General features: G+C 34.0%; 2 protein-coding genes across 2 annotated transcripts; one reads left to right on the plus strand and one right to left on the minus strand.

Annotated features, from left to right (window-relative positions):
- Positions 1 to 494: 494 nt before the first annotated feature.
- Cbr-cyp-25A2 lies at positions 495 to 14,662 on the minus strand (the record flags this gene model as incomplete). The annotated part of the gene is made up of 7 exons (XM_002640999.1): positions 495 to 876; positions 10,267 to 10,602; positions 11,449 to 11,545; positions 11,591 to 11,742; positions 12,862 to 13,048; positions 13,113 to 13,234; positions 14,505 to 14,662. Coding segments are annotated over 7 exons (1,434 nt in total), but the record flags the coding sequence as incomplete, so codon positions are not given.
- Positions 14,663 to 17,549: 2,887 nt separating this feature from the next.
- On the plus strand, positions 17,550 to 21,897 carry CBG20141 (the record flags this gene model as incomplete). The annotated part of the gene is made up of 7 exons (XM_045243491.1): positions 17,550 to 17,707; positions 17,760 to 17,837; positions 18,274 to 18,627; positions 19,814 to 19,968; positions 20,014 to 20,110; positions 20,451 to 20,786; positions 21,507 to 21,897. The coding sequence occupies 7 exons, from the start codon at positions 17,550 to 17,552 to the stop codon at positions 21,895 to 21,897; spliced, it is 1,569 nt and encodes a 522-aa protein (XP_045096964.1).
- Positions 21,898 to 22,626: the final 729 nt, after the last annotated feature.

Genomic DNA, 22,626 nt, shown 5'->3' on the forward strand with positions numbered 1-22,626 from the left:
GTACAGGAAACAAGAGGGAAGAAGGTTCTGACTATAAGTTCCAAAATGCGGATAACTGGTCATACATTTGAAACAAGAACTATGCTTCAAGTTCTACCAAAATGTAATGCTTAATTTGCTTTTTTCATATCATTCCTGTTGATTGGAAAGCTTCCAAGATTTTTATACTGCACAGTAAACAACATAGTGATGAGCCAACTATTCGTTCACAACTTTTCCAAAGATTTATCTGGCTTTGTTCAACGTCAATCATTGAATTTATCAAAACTGCGCTAATTTCATTGTTTTCACCATTATATGCAGACCTTATCTTTCACACAATTATATCCTAACCTATTTTAAAAAAATAAATTAGTAACTATCCCGANGTCGGAAAAAAGTTGTCAACTACAAAAATGAAGCTCTAGTTTTGTTTAGTATATTCTGCGATTTTCAGAAAAGTTGAAAAAGTTTGAAATGCTTTGGTAGACAGTTTTATTCCAAGAAATTCATTTTCTTAGCTTCAAATTGAGCCTAACTGGATCCTTGGGCCGCAATATGATTCCATTATTTTCAGGAATCAAATCCGGCTCTCCCATTGGAATTCCCAATTCAAATTTATCGATTAATTTTGCAATCGTCATTTTGAATTCCATTTCAGCGAAACGCATTCCAACACAATATCTGGGTCCCACACCGAATGGAATCCATTTTAAATTTGATGATTTTTCCAGCTTTGAATTTTCAGCCAAAAATCGATCCGGATCGAAAATACCCGGGTGTTCCCAATTGGATTCGGAGCGATGGATTGTGTTGGGTTGGGCAATGACCACGGACCCTTTGGGATAGAGTTGACCGCGAATTACAATGTCGGAGAGGCACACTCGATTGATGAAACTGCAAAATTTGAATTTAGAGGGATACTAGATTCAAAATGAGCCCAAACACGAGTAGATTCGCTTAAAGTTGAAATTTCCAATTTTTTACCCAATTTAAAGGCGCATGGACCCTTGAAAATTGGAAATCAATCAATTCTAGCCGTGTTTAGGCTCATTTTGAAGCTATTAACTAGCTCAATATGGAAAACAGCGCAAAAACCAAAATATCCCTTAAATGAAGCCTATCTGACTAGATATAGACAAAATTAAAAATTGGCACCAAACCTAGTAAGCCTTGTATCTTGCTTAATTTTGACTTTCAGAGCTTGAAATACCATTTTCTATAATTTTCTCGTTTTCAGCTTTAAAATAAGCTCAAACACGACCTGACTTAGGGAAATTTGAATTTTGCTCTCCGATCGTTACGCGACCGCACGCAGAGACTAAAAATGAAAATCCATCAATTCTAGTCGTGTTTAGGCTTGTTTTAAAGCTAATAACTGGCTGATTTCAAATCTTTTCAAATTTTCGAGTTCCGGCAAAAAATGGTTGAGTTACTGTAGTTACAAAATTTTCAAATTTAGCTAAATCTGCCTATTTTTTGAATCTTGAAGGTTTCAATGTAGCAAATTTGAATGTTTGAATTTCAATTCTATTTTTTTAAAGTTAAACTACTGTATTCAACACAAAAAGGGCTTCAAAATGAGCCCAAACACGAGCTGATTTAGGGAAATTTGATTTTTTAGAAAAAATGTTAAGGTCCATGCGTTTTTAAACTCAAATTTCAAATTTAAGCTAACTTGGTCGTGTTTGAGCTCATTTTGAAGCTCAAAAAACGCTCAACTCGAAAATTTCAATTATACTGTAGTTTTTGTGATATTTTTCAATCTTGTCTAATTCCAGTCAGGTCCATCCTGCCGTTTTCAACAATTAACCTGTTTTTTATTGATAAACTCAAATTTGACTTTTCAGAAACCTGTTTTTTATCACAAGCTCAAAATAAGCTTTAAAATGAGCCCGAAAACGGCTAGAATCCTTTAATGTTGAAATTTGGAGTTTAAAGGCGCATGGACCCTTGAAAATTAGGAATTCCCTAATACTAGCCGTGTTTCGGCTCATTTTGAAGCTCCTTTTGAGCTGCGTACAGTAATTTGAGTGGGAAGATAAAATTTACAACCTAAAAACTTGTTTTTAGAGTGATAAGAGCTTTAGAACAAGTCTAAACACGACCAGATTTATAGTTACTCAAAATTGAAAATTTTGGAATTACAGTAACTCAATCAGTTTTTGCCCAAATTCGAAAATTCAACCATTTTTAGAATCAGCAAATTATGAGCTTTAAAATGAGTTCCAACACGGCTAGAATCCTTTAATGTTGAAATTTGAAGTTTAAAGGCGCATGGACCCTTGAAAATAAGGAATTCCCTAATATTAGCCGTGTTTCGGCTCATTTTGAAGCTCATTTTGAGCTAAATACAATAAATCAACATAAAAATAGAATTGGAATTCAAACATTCAAATTTGCTACAATGATCCAAAAAATATCCAGATTTGGTCAAAATTAAAAAATTTTGCAACTACAGTAACTCAATCAGTTTTTATCAAAATTCGAAACGCTAAAAATATTTGAGATCAGCTAGTTATTGGCTTTAAAATAAGCCTAAACACGACTAGATTCGATACGTTTTCATTTTCGAGCTCTGCGTTGCGGTCGCGTAGCGGTCGGAGGTCAAAATTCAAAGTTGACCAAAAATAGTCGTGTTTAGGCTTATTTTGAAGCTCTAAACGCGCTAAATTCAAAAACGGATGATTTATCCAATTTGGATCGAAATTCACAAAGTTGTGACCAAATTTTCAAATTAGCATCAATTTTTGGAATTTTTCAAATTCAAGCGATTCTAGTCGTGTTTGAGCTTGTTTTAAAGCATTTTGAATTTTAAACTCAAATTTTTAATTATCAGCTCTTTTCAGAGATCAAATACTCACTGAATAACGGGTGGATAGTATCGAAGTGTTTCCTTATAAACAGCATCCAAATATTTCATCGAATGAATTGAATCGTAATCCAATGTCCCCTCATTTTTCACCAATTTGATTTCTTGCCACAATTTTTTTTGAATTTCTGGGTATTTGGCTAATAAATATGAGCAATATGTCATTGCGGTACTCGTCGTCTCGTATCCAGCTATCAAAAAAGCGAAACAATTCTCAATTACTTCCCTTTTTGCTATTTTTCGATCTATTAGTAATTTTAAAAGGTCCACACTTCCAGAACCTTCTCCTAATATCCGCCTTTCATATCTGAAAATGTCCTTCTGTGTGTCGGTTTGTCCAAAACGCCCAAAACTCACATATCTGATAACCCATTGATAAGAGGAATCTCCGCTTTGGCCATATCCGTGAATCTGTAGAGAGCCTTCCAAAGATAGGCGAGTTCTGGCAGCATAACTGGAGAAGGGAACTGTATTTTTGGATTTTTACAGAAAATTTGAATATGGCGCGTTCAGAGCTTCAAAATGAGTTTAAACAAGCCTATGTTCCTTTAATGTTGGGTTACTGTACGTGGGACACAAAATGAAAGGAAGATAGGCATGTTTATACTCATTTTAAAGCTCTAAACTGTAGCTATTCTATATTGGAGCTTGAAATTTGAATTTTTCATGTTTAGAGCTTCAAAATGTGTATAAACATGACTATAATCGATCGGAACAATATTTGAAAAAATTCAATTTTTAGATGAACTCTACGAAAAATCGAAAATTTCAAATCTAGTCATGTTTAGGCTAATTTCGAAGCTCTAAACGGTACAAATTTTGATTTAACGTTTGAAATTCAAATTTCTGACTTCGAGAGTTTCAAAATGAGTATAAATAAGCCTAGGCTCCGCCCACTTTGAGTCCCACCACGAAACCTACAGTAACCCATTTTTAAAGTACCATAGGCGTGTTTATACTCATTTTGAAGCTCTCAACGCGCCAAATTCAAATTTTAACACTTCATCATTTTTAAACTCACACGAAGCAGTTAAAATCCAACTTTTCCGAATATCCACGGCAGAGACGAATTTGCGAGCTTGAACGCAAAAAAGGTCATTCTTATCTCTTTGACAATCACTATCAATTGCAAATGCGCATTTTCCAATGATATCGAGAGAAAGGCGTTGGATATCTCTGAAATTGATAAAAAACTAGAAATTTAAAATCAGCAGGGAATTAGCTTCAAAATGAGTATAAACAAGGCTTGGGTTTTTGAAAATTGTAAAAATTTGGTCCATGCGCCTTTAAATTTGGACTACCGCACTTACAACTAATGTCATTGCATTTGTCTAGTTAAACGCTTCAAAATAAGTATAAACATGACTAGGTTTGATTAATGTTGATTTTTTCGAAATTTTTAAACGACCAATAAAAAAACGAAAATTTTCAAAAGGATCCCTGCGTCTTTAAATTCGGGCTAATGTACTTGAAAATAATTTTATTGGACTCAGCTAATCAAGAGCTTCAAAATGAGTATAAACAAGCCTAGGTTTGGTTGAAATTCAAAATTTCATCATACCATGCGCCTTTAAACTGAAATTTTGGAAACTTTCAGATTTGTCCAAATATAGGCATATTTATACTCATTTTGAAGCTCTAGACTAGCTAAATTCAAAAATATAGAAATTTATAAGTTCTGACAAAAACTGACTGGGTTACTGTATTTTTACAATTTTTCGAAAAATGGCCGAAAACTAATTTTCCTCATAACTTGGTTAGTTTCTTTCGGAGTTTATTTATTTTTACATGAGCACGTAGCAATTTTTCTAGATTTTTGGTAATTGTGCTGAAAAAAAATTAATTCAGGAGAAAATTAGCTTCAAAATGAGTATAATCATGACTATATTTGGTGGACATATCTAAAATGGGTCCACGCGCCTTTAAATTTGGAACGATGTACTTGAAAATAATTTTATCGCATTTGCCTTGTTAAGAGCTTCGAAATGAGTACAAACATGCCTAGGTTTGAATGAAGTTCAAAATTTCGGACCCCTATGCGCCTTTAAATTGAAAATTTCGAAAATTTCAAACTTGACCAAATCAGGGCGTGTTTATACTCATTTTGAAGCTCTAGACTTGCTAAACACAAATCTGTTAAAATTGTTAAGATCCGACCAAAACTGATCGGGTTACGGTAGTTTGAAAATTCTCCAAATTTTTATGGAAAATCTAATTTTCACCATAACTTGGTCCATTTTCGACCGTTTTACTTGATTTTTACACCAAAAATTTGCAAATAATCTAAATTTTTTCAAAAATTCAAAATTTGGCTCACTCATAAATATCCCATTGCTCATTTCCCATTGATTTCTCCTCTAAAATCTCTAAAAGAGTGTCAATTTTCGAACTAAACGTCTCATGCATCGCTTTCATTTTTCCAGTTGAGAAAATCGGTGCAATTGTGGATCTTGTATGTTTCCAGCCGTTTTTATACGTATTTTGGAGCAATGAACTGTTCAAATCTGCAAAAAAAATTAGGTCGAAAAGGGGCGGAGCTTAAAAAAGGGGGCGGAGCCTAAAAAACCACTTACTATTCATCTCGAAAATCAGCGGATTTTTTCTATCCGAAAAATTTGAGAAATTTTTGATGAAAACCTCTTTAATATCCTCCAAATTTGATAGAACTATCTTGAATTCAGTGCCAAAGTAGATTCTGAAAAAAAAACTTTTTTTGGCTGAAAAATTTTTTTTGACATTTGGAATTTTCTGGAAAATCAGTTGAGATAGTTTGAAATTGTTTTCAAACTGGAATTCACCTCGTTGAGAGCTTCAAAATGAGTATAAACACGACTAGGCTCCGCCCACTTTGAAGTTTCGCTTTAAAGGCGCATGGGGACCGAAAATTTCAAAATGGTCGGAGCCTAGGCGTGTTTGGGCTCGTTTTGAAGCTCTAAACGCCCCAAATTCTGATTTTATTATTTTCAAATCAAAACTTCTGCCTTTAAAGCTTCAAAATGAGTATAAACAAGTCCAGGTAGCATGGGTTACTGTAGTTTTCGTGGTGGGACTCAAAGTGGGCGGAGCCTCGGCTTGTTTGTACTCATTTTAAAACTAATAACCTACCAAATTTAACTATAACATTTTCAAATATTTTTTTCAACAATTTCAAAAGTTATGTGCCTTTAAACCTACCCCAACCTCTCGCCAAACTTCTTATGCAGCTCCAAGTGCCACATGGCCGTATCATTGTACCCTTTTTCAGCTATTCTTCTGAAAAATTAATTAATCCGCTAATTAATTAGACTAATTACCCCCAATTAACTCACCTAATTACCAACATCATATTACCCCAAAACCAGTGAATTTCGGGACCATTTAGCCCAATTTTCGAGCGAATTTTGAAAATTTGACGTCGTTGAAAAATGACGAAAATTGAAAATGTGATAATTGCAATTAAAATTGAGGTAATTATGATAATTGCCATCTGGAAAAAAAATCGCTTGAAATAGGCTAAAATAGCTTAAAAATAGCCCAAAATAAGTTTAAAATAGGCTGAAAATAGGCTTAAAATAGGCTTTAAAGTGGCTTAAAATAGGCTAGAAAAGACCTGAAAATAGACCAAAAATAGGCTTAAAATAGGCAAAAAATGGCTTAAAATAGACCAAAGTTAAGCTAAAAATAGGCTAAAAATAGCTTAAAAATAGCCCAAAATAAGTTTAAAATAGGCTGAAAATAGGCTTAAAATACGCTAGAAAAGACCTGAAAATAGACCAAAAATAGGCTTAAAATAGGCAAAAAATGGCTTAAAATAGGCTTAAAAATGGCTAAAAATAGGCTTAAAATAGGCTTTAAAATAGGCTTAAAAATGGCTAAAAATAGGCTTAAAATAGGCTTTAAAATGTCTTAAAATAAGCTTAAAATAGGCTTAAAATAGCATAAAAATGGCTTACAATAGGCTTAAAAGAGGCTGAAAAGACTTAAAACAGGCTGAAAATGGCTTAAAATAGGCAAAAAATGGGTTAAAATAGGCTTAAAAATGGGCTAAAATAGGCTAAAAATAGGCAAAAAATAGCCCAAAATAAGTTTAAAATAGGCTGAAAATAGGCTTAAAATAGACCAAAAATTGGCTAAAAATTGGCTAGAAAAGACCTGAAAATAGACCAAAAATAGGCTTAAAATAGGCAAAAAATAGCCCAAAACAAGTTTAAAATAGGCTGAAAATAGGCTTAAAATAGGCTTTAAAATGGCTTAAAATAGGCTAGAAAAGACCTGAAAATAGACCAAAAATAGGCTTAAAATAGGCAAAAAATGGATTAAAATAGGCTTAAAAATGGCTTAAAATAGGCTTAAAATAGACCAAAAATTGGCTAAAAATTGGCTTAAAATTGGCTATGGCTGAAAATGGCTTAAAATCGGCTACAAATGACCTAAAATGACCCAAATCAGTCTAAAAATCCGAAAAATGAAAAATTGATGATAGATGACCTTGTTAGATACCAAAACAGAGACATCTATCCACTTACATCTGTCTATACGACGAGAGAGTGTGAGAATTAGAGAGGCGCAGACAGAGAAAGAAATATAATTTAATGGGTGGTCTGGTCTTGGCAGAAGACAGAAGACAGAGACTATTAGGATAATTGAAATGCCCAGAACTCTTCTTTTTTTTCTAGTTTTCAAAGTTTTTGAAATTTCTAGAATTTCTAAAGAATTTCGCAAATTTTTGGTGTAAAAATCAAAAAAAAAAACCAGCGAAAACTAACCAAGTTATGGGGAAAATTAGAGGTTTTTGAAAATTGAAAACTACCGTAACTCAACCAATTAGAGTCCAAATTCAAAAATTCTAAAAATATTCGATATCAGCAAGTGGTCAGCTTCAAAATGAGCCGAGACACGACTAAATGGGCTCCGCCCATTTTGAAAAGTTCTGAAATTTGGAGTTTAAAGGCGCATAACTTGGGGGTCCGAATTTTTCAAAGTGGGCGGAGCCTAGTCGTGTTTGGGTTCGTTTTGAAGCTCTTAACGCGCTGAGTTCAGAACTAATAATATCACAAAATTTTGAGTGGAAACTAAAAAAGTTACGGTAGTTTGAAAAGCTAGAGTGCAGAGAAACGAGACACTCTGCGTCTCTGACTCAAAAGTGGGCGGATCCTAGTCGTGTTGGGACTCATTTTGAAGCTCTAAACAAGCTAAATCTAAAAATATTAGTTTTGTTAAAACAGGTCTTTTTGGTAAAGATTTATTTTTAAAAATATGTAGAACAAAAAAATTAATTATTTTCTTAGCTTCAAATTCAGCCTAACCGCATCCTTGGGTCTCATAATAACACCATTACAATCAGGAATCAAATCCGGCTCTCCCATTGGAATTCTCAATTCAAATTTATCGATTAATTTCGCAATCGTCATTTTGAATTCCATTTCAGCGAAACGCATTCCGACGCAAAATCTGGGTCCCACACCGAATGGAATCCATTTTAAATTTGTCGATTTTTCCGTTGCTTCTGTATTTTCAGCCAAAAATCGATCCGGATCAAAAATGTCCGGGTGGTCCCAATTGGATTCCAGGCGGTGAAGTGTGTGTGGGAGGCATGTGACAACGGACCCTTTTGGATAGAATTGACCACGAATTGTGATGTCGGAGAGGCAAGAACGGTTGATGAAACTGGAAATTTTGGATTTAGCAGGAAATTAGCTTTAAAATGAGCCCAAACATGTCTAGTCTAGCTTAATTTTGAATTTTGACCTATCAACCGCGCCGCACTTGTCAAAATTCAAATTCGAGCAAAACTAGTTGTATTTAGGCTCATTCTAAAGCTCAGAACCAGAAATTTACGAGAATTTATGTTTCAAATTCAAAAAATTCAAATTCAGTGGGTTATAGCGCTTACAAAGTTACTCTAGGTTCAGAACCATGACCTAATTTGTATAATCAGATAGGATTCATTTATTGAAGAATACTGGTCTAGTAATTTTTTGAAACTCAGCTAAATTAGAGCTTTAAAATGAGCCCAAACACGATTAGAATCGGTAAAATTTGAAATGTTTCGATTTTAAACGCGCATGGACCATTGAAAATTAAAATTTTTTGCAGCCTAGACAAGTTGGAACTCATTTTGAAGCCTTTTGTGAGCTGAATACAATAAATTGCATCAAAATTCAAAATTACGCTTAAAAAATGTAAATTATGCGCTGCGAAAGCTTCCAAATGAGCACAAAAATGGCCGAATGTGGTCAAAATTGAAATATTCTAAAAAACTCAAAATTTCCCCAATTCTAGTCATGTTTATACTCATTTTGAAGCTCTTAAAAAAACAATTTGATTGCTTTTATTTTCACAGAATTTGAGTGAAAACTAAAAAAGTTACGGTAGTTTGAAATGCTAGAGTGCAGAGAAGCGAGGCACACTGCGTCTCTGCCCAAATTCTCTGTTAAAAGTGGGCGGAGCCTAGTCGTGTTTATACTTATTTTGAAGCTCCTTTTACTTTAATTTCGAAAATGTTAGATTCATCAAATTTAGATCGAAATGCAGAAAGTTGTGGTCAATTCGAGTTTTCGTCTAATACGTTTTCCTCTAATAATTCGAAGTTCCTCTAATACTAGACGTGTTTGGGCTCATTTTGAAGCTCACTTTGAGCTAAATACAATAAATCAACATAAAAATAGAATTGGAATTCAAACATTCAAATTTGCTACAATGAAACCTTCAAGATCCAAAAAATAGCCAGATTTGGTCAAAATTAAAAAATTTTGCAACTACAGTAACTCAATCAGTTTTTATCAAAATTCGAAACGCTAAAAATATTTGAGATCAGCTAGTTATTGGCTTTAAAATAAGCCTAAACACGACTAGATTCGATACGTTTTCATTTTCGAGCTCTGCGTTGCGGGCGCGTAGCGGTCGGAGGTCAAAATTCAAAGTTGACCAAAAATAGTCGTGTTTAGGCTTATTTTGAAGCTCTAAACGCGCTAAATTCAAAAAGGATGTTTTATCCAAGTTAGATCGAAATTCACAAAGTTGTGACCAAATTTTCAAATTAGCATCAATTTTTGGAATTTTTCAAATTCAAGCGATTCTAGTCGTGTTTGAGCTTGTTTTAAAGGTGGGGGGACATGAAAAAAATTATTTTCTCAAAATTCCGTTTACATACGCCCCTCGAGGAGTTGAACTTGTGAGGGTGAGGATTGAGGGTGCGGTGCCGCTACCGACTGAGCTACACGGGCAAAGAGAAAGCGGCCGTCGGATTGCATACATAAAGGCGAGGACGACAGGTGACGCAGAGTGACATTAAGCGTTGTACACCGTCACGGTAGAATGCATACTCTAGCTACAAAAATCCCCCGAAAAATCTCCTGTCCCCCCACCTTTAAAGCATTTTGAATTTTAAGCACAAATTTTTAATTTTCAGCTCTTGTCAGAGATCAAAAACTCACTGAATAACGGGTGGATAGTATCGAAGTGTTTCCTTATAAACAGCATCCAAATATTTCATCGAATGAATTGAATCGTAATCCAATGTCCCCTCATTTTTCACCAATTTGATTTCTTGCCACAATTTTTTTTGAATTTCTGGGTATTTGGCTAATAAATATGAGCAATATGTCATTGCGGTACTCGTCGTCTCGTATCCGGCCAATAAAAATGCGAAACAATTCTCGATTACTTCCTTTTTTGTCATTTTCTCTTTGGTTTTATCGTCTTCCCGGTCTAGGAGCAATTTTAGAAGGTCCACACTATCCGATCCTTCTCCGGAACGTCTTCTTTCGTATCTGGAAGTTTTCAGAATTTTTGAAAAACAATTTTTTTTTTGGAATTTTGGCGCCAAAAGTTTTCAAATCCCTTATACATCTTCTAGTCCAATTTTGAATTTTTGAGAAAAATTTTTTTTGGCGCTAAAAATTACTTTTGGATACTTTTGGAATTTCATTTAATTTCTACTGTAACTACTGTAGAAATGTCTGAAAATTCCGAATTTTTAGGAACTACAGTAATTTTTAGAGTTTACGGGGATTCTCCAAATTTCGGGTTTTTTAAAAATGTTTCAGAAATTCAGAAATTCAGAAATTCAGAAATTCAGAAATTCACAAATTCAGAAATTCAGAAATTCAGAAATTCAGAAATTCAGAAATTCAGAAATTCAGAAATTCACAAATTCAGAAATTCAGAAATTCAGAAATTCAGAAATTCAGAAATTCACAAATTCAGAAATTCAGAAATTCAGGAATTCAGAAATTCAGAAATTCAGAAATTCAGAAATTCAGAAATTCAGAAATTCAGAAATTCAGAAATTCAGAAATTCAGAAACTCAGAACTGTTTTGCAAGAAAAAATTCCAAAAGGTTCAATCCGATCAAAATCCAAATCACAAAATTTTTAATTAAAGCCATTATTTTCAAAAAAAAATGTTTTTCAAAAATCTCATATCGGCATTTATTCAAAAGAAAAATGTCTGAAAATTCCGAATTTTTAGGAACTACAGTAATTTTTAGAGTTTACGGGGATTCTCCAAATTTCGGGTTTTTTAAAAATTTTTCAGAAATTCAGAAATTCAGAAATTCAGAAATTCAGAAAAAATTTTTGGCGCCAAAAATGTTCAAATCTCTAAGGGACCCTTACACATCTTCCAATCCTTGAACCAATGGAATTTCAGCGGCTGCCAGTGCTGTATACTTGTACATCCATCTCCAAAGCCAAGAAAGTTCCGGAAGAATGACTGAAATTTTTTTCAAAAATTCAAATTTCCCGCCCAATCACTCACACGAGGAACTGATAACTTTACTGTGTCTTATATCAATATTCTGAATAAATTTCCTCGCATTAACGTAGAATACATCATTTCGGTCTCGTTGACAGTTGGTGTCTATTGCAAATGCACATTTTCCAATTACATCCAGGGTTAGACCTTGGAAATCTCTGGAAATCAGATTTTTAGGCTAACAAATTTGGATTTGTTGCGTTGAGAGCTCCAAGATGAGCCCAAACATGACTAGTTTCGGTTAATTTTGTAATTTTTGAATTTTTAAGGGTCCAACCATCGAAAATTAAACATTTTGGAACTACAGTAACTCTATCAGTTTTTATCGGAATTTGAAAACAAAAATATTTTTAGAATCAGCAAGTTATGAGCTTCAAAATGAGCCTAAACATGACTAGGCTCCGTCCATTTTGATTTTTCGACATTAAAGGCGCATATGGTTCGAAAACTTCAAAGTTCTCAGAATCTAGTCATTATTATACTCATTTTAAAGCTCTAAACGTGCCAAATTTGAAAATGTAAGTTTGATTCAATCAAGATCAAGTTTGACAATGTTATGACCCTTTTTCAGCTTAACGACATTTAATCTTTATTTTCCCCCAATTTTAGTCGTGTTTGGGTTCTTTTTGAAGAGCTTCATGAGCTAAATATAGAATTCACAACAAAGTTTATGTTTCACAACTATGAAATTCAATTTCTTCTTAAAAACGACCATAACTTTGTTTATTCCAATCCAATTTTGATGAAAAATACATTTTCCGAGACGCGGTCAGAACTTCGAAATGAGTGTAAACACGACTAGGTTCCACGTTGGGGATAGAGACGCAGTGTGTCTCGCTTCTCTGAACTCTAACCCGCTAAATTCTTTGAACTACCGTAACTTCCTTAGTTTTTACTCAAACTTGGTGGAAGTAACACACTTCAATTTGTCTTCTTGCGAGCTTCAAAATGAGTATAGACATGCCTAGGTTTGAAATTTTTCAAATTTTCAGAATTTCTGAAGCTTGTCTGAAAATTTCGAAAAAATCGATTTCTACCAAATCTGGTCATGTTTAGGCTCATTTTGAAGCCAGTATCTTGCTGATTTCAAATAACTTTGAGTTTTTGTAATCCGACAAAAACTGACCGAGCTACTGTAGTTTCAATATCTCGAAATTTTCAAAAATTCCTATTTTTCCCCATAACTTAGTTAGTTTCTATCGGATTTTTTTGATTTTTACACCAAAAATTTGCAAATAATCTAAATTTTTTCAAAAATTCAAAATTTGGCTCACTCATAAATATCCCATTGCTCATTTCCCATTGATTTCTCCTCTAAAATCTCTAAAAGAGTGTCAATTTTCGAACTAATCGTCTCATGCATCGCTTTCATTTTTCCAGTTGAGAAAATCGGTGCAATTGTGGATCTCGTATGTTTCCAGCCGGTTGCATACGTATTTTGGAGCAATGAACTGTTCAAATCTGCAACAAATTGGGTCAGAAAAAGGCGGAGCTTAAAAAGGGGGCGGAGCCTAAAATTTCTTACTGTTCTCCGTGAAAATTGGAGGCACAATTCGATCGGAAAAATTCGAGAAATTTTTGATAAAAACTTCCTTAATATCCTCTTCATTTGACAACACAATGTTCATTTGTGCTCCAAAATAAATTCTGAAAAAACACATTTTTTGGCTGAAATTTTTTTTGTTTTGGAATTTTCTGGAAATGTACTCAAAATAGTGGAAAACAAATTTTAAATTTGAATTTGGCTCGTTGAGAGCTTCAAAATGAGTATAAACACGACTAGGCTCCGCCCATTTTGAAATTACACTTTAAAGGCGCATAGGGGTCTGAAATTTTTAAAATGGGCGGAGCCTTGTCGTGTTTAAGCTCATTTTGAAGCTCTTGACATGAGAAATTTAAGTTTTTAATTCAAAAGTGAAATGGCTGACGTATAGAGCTTCAAAATGAGTATATACAAGACTATGATCCTTTAATATTAGATTACTGTAGTTTTTGGGACTCAATGTGGGCGTAGCCTAAAGGTGTTTACACTCATTTTGAAGCTCTTGATATCAGAAATTGGATTTTTAAACTCAAAATCAAAATAGCTGACGATAAGAGCTTCAAAATGAGTATAAATAATGATATGATCCTTTAAAGATGAATTACTGTAACTTTAGGACCCAAAATGGGCGGAGCCTAGGCTTGTTTATACTCATTTTGAAGCTCTGAACGTCAGAAACTTGAATTTGAAATTCAAAATCAAAATTATTGACGTTTAGAACTTCAAATGAGCATAAACAAGCCTAGTCAATAGGGTTACTGTAGGTATCGTGGTGGGATTCAAAGTGGGCAGAGCCTTGTCGTGTTTAGGGTTATTTTGAAGCTCTTAACATAAGAAATGTACCTTTTCAGCTAAAAATTAAATTGACTGACGTTTAGAGCTTTAAAATAAGTATAAACAAGGCTATGATCCTTTAAAGTTGGGTTACTGTAGTTTTGAGGGGCTCAAAGTGGGCGAAGCCTATGCTTCTATATACTCATTTTGAAGCTCTGAACATCACAAACTTAAATGTTAAGCTCAAAATCAAAATAGCTGACGATTAGAGCTTCAAAATGAGCATAAACAAGGCTATGATCCTTTAAAGTTGGGTTACAGTAGTTTTGGAACCCTAAATGTGCGGAGCCTAGGCTTGTTTATACTCGTTTTGAAGCTCTTAACATCCGAACTTAAATTTGCAATCCAAATTTCAAAATGTTCAGATTTCCCGCCCAAAAAACCTACCCAAAGGTCTCTCCATACTGCTTATGGAGCACATTGAACCACTCATTCGAATCGTCGTATCCCAGTTTTTCCTTTCTTCTGAAATTTAAATTTTTCATAAAATTCAAATTTTCAGATTTCGAAAAAAATTCAAACTACCGCCAAGCCACTCACTCTACAATCTCCTTTAAATTTCCCAAAAACCAATGGGGTTCGGGTCCGGATAAGCCGATTTTTTCGCGTAATTTAAATCGTTCCCTTCTGGCAATTAGGATATAAACTATGAAGCTGAGCAATATGACAAAAATTGTTGATAAGATGAGCAATGCCATTTTGCTGAAAATTTGAAAAAAAAAATAATTTAAAAAAAGACTGAAAATGGGGGAAAAACAAGCCAAAAAGAGCCAAAATGGGACATCGGGACAATTGAAAACTAGCAAAACCGTACACATGTTGTCTATTTTATAGTTCTAGTCATATTTCCAAATGATCAACAAGATAAGAAAATGGCGTTGCCATTTTCTTATCACTATTTGACTAGAATCTAGCCAAAAGGATGGCTGAAAACTTGCTGAAAATCAAATTTTCCAAAAAATAATTATTATAATTGTTACCAGCTCATTAAGAGCTTCAAAATGAGTATAAACACGACTAGACTCCGCCCACTTTGAAAATTCCACTTTAACGGCGCATGGAGGACCGAATGTTTCAATGTGGGCGGAGCCTAGTCATGTTTATACTCATTTTGATGCTCTAAACAAGTCAAATTTGCTTTTTTAATTGAAAATTAAAAATTCCGACGTTTAGAGCTTCAAAATGAGTATAAACACGCCCATGCAATGGGGTTACTGTAGATTTCGTCGTAGGACCCAAAATTGAAGGAACATAGGCTTGTTTATACTCATTTTGAAGCTCTAAACGCGGGAAGTTTAAATTTTTAATTTGTTTTTAACAATTTCAAGTTATTTTGCGAATTTCTTGCAACTCAAAAAAATCGTTTTTTACATGGACCAACAAATTTTTGAAAAATTCAAAATTTAGCACAACTAGTCGTGTTTAGGCTTATTTTGAAGCTCTCAACTTGCTGAATTTAAAAATGTAAAAATGAAGAAGCCGAAATGAAAACTCAGAAAGTTAGGGAACTATAAGTTTTTCAAAAAAAATTGCAAATTAAAAAAACGTAAATTTTTTTCGTGCTTCGGCATCCGAATTCTGAAAACAAGTAAAAATCCGAGATTGTCAGGTTTCGCGCTTCAAAATGAGTATAAACAAGCCAGGTTTTCTTTGAAATTCAAACTTTTAACTTTAAAGGCGCATGGGCCTCGAAAATTTTCGCAAAAATTAAAAATTGAGCAATCCTAGTCGTGTTTGGGCTTATTTTAAAGCTATCAATTAGTAAATTTTATTCAGCATGCTAAGAGCTTCGAAATGAGCCCAAACACGATTAGTCTAGCTCAATTTTGAAATTTGACCTACCAACCGCGACGCGACCGCAACGTGTAGGATAAAACTCAAAATTGAGAAAAACTAGTCGTGTTTAGGCTCATTTTGAAGCGCTCTACTTGCTAAATGCAAGTTGTTGATTTGAAATAATTCCAGAAAAACTGGAAAAGCGGAAAAATCATATTTGTTTTGAAAAAAAAAAATTTTTTTTTGAGCAAACTCCATATTTTTTGCTTTTTTAGAGCCAATAAAATCGCCATTTTTTGAGTTTGTGTGTCTTTTTATAGTTCCTCTGAAGCAAAATTTTTTGACATAAACCACAAAAATTTTGGGGTCGGCGGTCTCTTGGCTAAGTATGACACAGACCGACCGCTCGGGCCATCGTTTTGTCTTTTTTCTCTAATTCTCTTATCTCTAATGAAATAAAAAAAGAGAAATGAACAAGAATCATTGGGTAAAGTTTAGTCAAACATACACACCACACAAACAATATGGAGGGTTTTGTAGTTTATGTTAGGAGATAGAGAGAGAGAGAGAGAGTGAGAGAGAGAGAGAGAGACGCAGAGAAATGAGAGAAAAAGGTAAAAATTGGGAAAAAGATCAGAGGAATTTCTATCTTTTTGATGAAAATTGTGATTTTTAAAAAAAGTTTTTTTTTTGAAATTTTTGCAAACATGTGTAATCACCAATGATATCATTTTTCTTTTGAATAAATGCCGATATGAGATTTTTGAAAAACATTTCTTTTTGAAAATAATGGCTTTAATTAAAAATTTTGTGATTTGGATTTTGATCGGATTGAACCTTTTGGAATTTTTTCTTGCAAAACAGTTCTGAGTTTCTGAATTTCTGAATTTCTGAATTTATGAATTTCTGAATTTCTGAATTTCTGAATTTCTGAATTTCTGAATTTCTGAATTTCTGAATTTCTGAATTTATGAATTTTTGAATTTCTGAATTTATGAATTTTTGAATTTCTGAATTTCTAAATTTCTAAATTTCTAAATTTCTAAATTTCTGAATTTCTGAATTTCTGAATTTCTGAATTTCTGAATTTCTGAATTTCTGGATTTCTGAATTTCTGAATTTTTCGAATTTTTTGAATTTTTTGGTTATTGACTCAAAGAATTTCATAATTTTCCAAAAAATGTATTCGTCATTTTTCAATTATTTTATCAAAAAAATCACAATTTCGAAATTTCATAGACTAAATAATAACATTTTGATGCAATTTCTGAAAATTCGTCAAATTTGAGCCCATGTATCTCATTTTCTGTGAGAGATATCAAAACGTGGTAAACTGATAAAATGTTGCTGATATTATGATAAAAATTTTATCAGTAACACACTTTTTGATATCTTTCACAGAAAATGAGATCTAAAGGGTCAAAGTGGAGGGCCCTTGTGGCGTTCTGAGTGTTTACTGTAATTCATCAAATAATGACTATTTTTTCTTGGACACTGTACTTTCATTATTTTTTGGATTACTGTACTTTTTATTTTCCACATTCTTCCCCCTAATTACCCTTAATTACCCTTAATTGTAGCCTAGGCTACAATAATATCTCTTTATCAACTTGATAAGAGAAATAGTCACCAATGATGAGAGAAAATTTTTTTTGTGATTTCTAAAAATCAAGTATTCGGTCAATTTGGACAATTTTTGAAATTTTGGAAATTTGAAAAAAAATTTCAAAAAACTATTTTTTTCGATTTTTTTTTGCTGAAATTTTCGTAATTCCAAAAACTTAAATTTCAGATTTTTTCAGCAGAAAAATGACTCTTCTGATTCTCTCCACATTGCTCATCGCCATTCTCACCTTCATTTTTCACTCAATTTTCGTCCGAATTCAAAAATTCAAACTTCGCGCCAAAATTGGCCTGGGCGGACCCCCACCCCATTGGTTGTTGGGTAATTTGAAGGATATTATTGAGTAAGATTTGGTGGAAAAAAGTTTTTTTTTCAAAAAAATCTGAAATTTTCAGCCGTACCAAAGACATCGGCTGGAATAATGCGCAGGAGTGGCATTTGGAGCTGCAAAGGAAATATGGGGATCGATATGCGTGAGTTTGCCGCAAAATGTGAAATTGTATAAAATTTGAATTCGGCTCGTCAAGAGCTTCACAATGAGTATAAACAAGTCAGGGTTTTCAGAAAAAAATTCAGAAAAAAATTCAGAAAAAAATGTTGGCTGAAATTTTTTTTAATCTGGAATTTTCTGGAAAACCACTGAAAATGTCTCAAATCTAACTTTAAAATTAAATTCAGCGCATTGGGAGCTTCAAAGTTAGCCTAAACACGACTAGGCTCCGCCCACCTTGAGATTTCCGCTCGGACACGCGACGCACGACCGCGAAGCGGCTGAAAAATCAAAGTGGGCGTAGCCTAGTCGTGCTTAGGCTCATTTTAGAGCTTTAAACGCGCCAAGTTCAAATTTGAAGCTCGTTTTCAACAATTTTCACTAGTTTTCTAGAACATTTTAGAACAAAAACAATTCAGAATTTACTTTGGCCAAAAACTGGACATTTTCTTGTGCAATGAAGAAGATATCAAAGAAGTTTTCATCAAGAATTTCTCGAATTTTTCGGATCGTGGAGTGATTGAAATTTTCAGAGAAACTAGTAAGCTCCGCCCCTTTCTTCTTCAAGCCCCGCCCCTTATTGCAGAACTCAATGCAAGTTTGCTCCAAAATACGTATAAAAACGGCTGGAAACATACAAGATCCACAATTGCACCGATTTTCTCAACTGGAAAAATGAAAGCGATGCATGAGACGATTAGTTCGAAAATTGACACTCTTTTAGAGATTTTAGAGGAGAAATCAATGGGAAATGAGCAATGGGATATTTATGAGTGAGTCTGAGCAATCTTAGAATTTCATATTTTTCTGAAAATTTGAAAAATCCAAAAATTTTTGCGTAAAAATCTAGAGAATCCGGTGAAAACTAACCAAGTAATGGAAAAATTATTTTTTGGGAATTTTTGGGAAAATTGGTAAAACTACCGTAACTCAACCAGTTTTTGACAGAATCTAAAAATATTAACAGTTTTAGAATCAGCAAACCATTAGCTTCAAAATGAGCCCAAACACGCCTAGACTCCGCCCACTTTGAAAATTAAGTTTAAAGGCGCATGGGGTACGAACTTTTCAAAGTGGGCGGGGCCTAGTCATGTTCCTATTTATTTTGAAGCTCTTAACCAGAAAAATTGAATGTTTGTATTTTCTCGATATTCGAGCAAACACTAGAGAAGTTACGGTAGTTTAAAGAAAAAAGAAGGCAAGTGTGCTGAGAAACGAGACACACTGTGTCTCTGACCCAAAAGTGGGCGGAGCTTAGTCGTGTTTGGGTTCGTTTTGAAGCTCTTAACGCGCTGAGTTCAGAACTAATAATATCACAAAATTTTGAGTGGAAGCTAAAAAAGTTACGGTAGTTTGAAAGGCTAGAGTGCAGAGAAACGAGACACACTGTGTCTCTGACCCAAAAGTGGGCGGAGCTTAGTCGTGTTTTCATTCATTTTGAAGCTGTGAACGCTGGAAATTTGAATTTTTCAATTCCGAAACCTAATTTTTGTCTTAGTTCAATTTATGATAAAATTAGAAGAATCGGTCATTTAGGGATCTACCCGAAAATTGGTCATAACTTTGTTAATTTTCATCCAAGTGTGATAAAATTTAAAAATTTGAGTTTAAAGCGTTAAGTGCTTCACAATGAGTACAAACATGATCTACTTTCTAGAATTTCAAATTTCAGACCAGCTATGCGCCTTTAAAGTCGAAAAATCAAAATGGGAGGACCCTAGTCGTGTTTAGACTCATTTTGAAGCTAATAACTCGCTGATTTTGATTACTTTTTTATTTTCAAATTCCGATAAAAACTGATAGAGTTACTGTAGTTTCAAAATTTTTTAATTTTCGATAGTTGGACCCTTAAAATTTCAAAAAATTTCAAAATTAACCGAAACTAGTCATGTTTGGGTTCATTTTAAAGCAAATTTCCTGCTAAATTCATCTTTCCTAATCCCAAAATTCAATTTCCAGCGATTTCCAAGGTCTAACCTTGGATGTAATTGGAAAATGTGCATTTGCAATAGACACCAACTGTCAACGAGACCGAAATGATGTATTCTATGTGGAAGCGAGAAATTTCTTCAAGAATATTGATTTAAGACATAATCCACTGGTCACTTGTAGTGGTAAGAGATCCCCGAAATTTGTGGAATATGAAAAAAAAATTCCAGTCATGATTCCCGAACTCATGTGGATTTGGAAGTTTCTGTACAAGTTCAGCGGTCTAGCAGAGGCTGAAATTCCATTGGTACAAGGATTGGAAGATGTGTAAGGGTCCCTTAGAGATTTGAACATTTTTGGCGCCAAAAATTTTTTCTGAATTTCTGAATTTCTGAAAAATTTTTAAAAAACCCGAAATTTGGAGAATCCCCGTAAACTCTAAAAATTACTGTAGTTCCTAAAAATTCGGAATTTTCAGACATTTCTACAGTAGTTACAGTAGAAATTAAATGAAATTCCAAAAGTATCCAAAAGTAATTTTTAGCGCCAAAAAAAATTTTCCCCAAAAATTCAAAATTGGACTAGAAGATGTATAAGGGATTTGAAAACTTTTGGTGCCAAAATTCCAAAAAAAAAATTGTTTTTCAAAAATTCTGAAAACTTCCAGATACGAAAGAAGACGTTCCGGAGAAGGATCGGATAGTGTGGACCTTCTAAAATTGCTCCTAGACCGGGAAGACGATAAAACCAAAGAGAAAATGACAAAAAAGGAAGTAATCGAGAATTGTTTCGCATTTTTATTGGCCGGATACGAGACGACGAGTACCGCAATGACATATTGCTCATATTTATTAGCCAAATACCCAGAAATTCAAAAAAAATTGTGGCAAGAAATCAAATTGGTGAAAAATGAGGGGACATTGGATTACGATTCAATTCATTCGATGAAATATTTGGATGCTGTTTATAAGGAAGCACTTCGATACTATCCACCCGTTATTCAGTGAGTTTTTGATCTCTGACAAGAGCTGAAAATTAAAAAATTGTGCTTAAAATTCAAAATGCTTTGAAACAAACCCAAACACGACTAGAATCGCTTGAATTTGAAAAAAAGCCTAAAATTGATGTTAAAATGGAAAATCAACCATAACTTGGTCCAATTTCAACCAAATCAGATAAAACAAATATTTTTGAATTTGACACGTTTAGAGCTTCAAAATGAGTATAAACACAATAAGGCTCCGCCCACTTTGAGTCCCAGTCTGGTCAGAGACGCAGTGTGCCTCGCTTCCCTGCACTCTAGCCTTCTTCTCGTTAAACCCTCGTAACTTCTTAAGTTTTGGTGCAAATTTCCTAAAAGTTACATCTTTCGATTTGTCTTGTTAAGATCTTCAAAATGAGTAAAAAATGGCTCGAATTGGAAAATTTTGATTTTTTCGAAATTTTCAATTTTCTCTAAATCTGGTCCTTATGGCTCATTTTAAAGCTCTCAACGCGCCAAATTCAAATATTCGAGTCCAAATCACTTTTTTTGAAATATCATATTCAGCTTGAAAAGAGCTTCAAAATGAGCCCAAACACGACTAGGTTTAATCAAATTCGAATTTTGATCAGTGCGACGCGGTCGCGTCGCTGTTGGTGGGTCAAAGTTTAAAATTAAGCTAGACTAGTCGTGTTTGAGCTCATTTCAAAGCAAATTTCCTGCTAAATTCAAACTTTGCAGTTTCATCAGCCGTACGTGTCTCTCCGACATCACTATTAGAGGACAATTCTATCCAAAAGGATGTTCCGTCACCGTACAAGGCAACACCATACATCGCTCCGAATCCAATTGGGACCACCCGGACATTTTTGATCCGGATCGATTTTTGGCTGAAAATTCAGAAGCAACGGAAAAATCGACAAATTTAAAATGGATTCCATTCGGTGTGGGTCCCAGATTTTGCGTCGGAATGCGTTTCGCTGAAATGGAATTCAAAATGACGATTGCGAAATTAATCGATAAATTTGAATTGGGAATTCCAATGGGGGAAATGGATTTGATTCCTGATTGTAATGGTGTTATTATGAGACCCAAGGATGCGGTTAGGCTGAATTTGAAGCTAAGAAAATAATTTTTTGGAACTTTTTTCTGTCATAAATCTTTATCAATGAAGCCGTTTGTTTAAAACTAAATTTTTTGAATTTAGCAAGTTTCTAGCTTTAAAATGAGTATAAACACGACTAGGCTTCGCTCACTTCGAGAGTAGAGACGCAGTATGTCTGGCTTCTCTGCACTCTAACCCTCTAAACTACCATAACTTTTTTAGTTTTTGCTCAAATTTTGTAACATAAACATATTTGAATTGTGCGCGTCAGCGCTTCAAAATGAGTGTAAACACGACTAGGCCCTGCCCACTTCGAAAATTTCGGGCCCTCATCCGCTTTTCAAGTCAATTTTCAGATTTGCAATTTTAGTCTAGTTCCTATTGTTTTTATGTTTTTAAGGGTCTCTGCGCCTTTAGGTAAAAGTTTTCCAAAAGTTTGGCCAAATATTCCAAAATTGCATTTCAATTTTTAACGGCCCACGATCCAAGGGTAAATCAAAAAAGGGAACATCGAGGGTACATCTGNTTTCAAACAGAAAAAAAATGAAGACTTTATATTATCGATTTATTCGAAACAAAACACAATAAATAGGGTGGAGACGCAGGCACAGATTTTTGCGACTTTAAAGGCGCATGGGGTCCATGGAAAATTGAAATTTCATGGAAAGTAGGTCATGATTATACTCATTTTGAAGCTCTAAACAAGAGAAGCGCGAATATGTTCAAAATTTGGTTCTAGCTCAAAAACTGACCGAG

Source organism: Caenorhabditis briggsae (assembly GCF_000004555.2).
Source record: "Caenorhabditis briggsae complete genome, chrIII, whole genome shotgun sequence".
In the NCBI taxonomy this organism is placed as follows: domain Eukaryota; kingdom Metazoa; phylum Nematoda; class Chromadorea; order Rhabditida; family Rhabditidae; genus Caenorhabditis; species Caenorhabditis briggsae.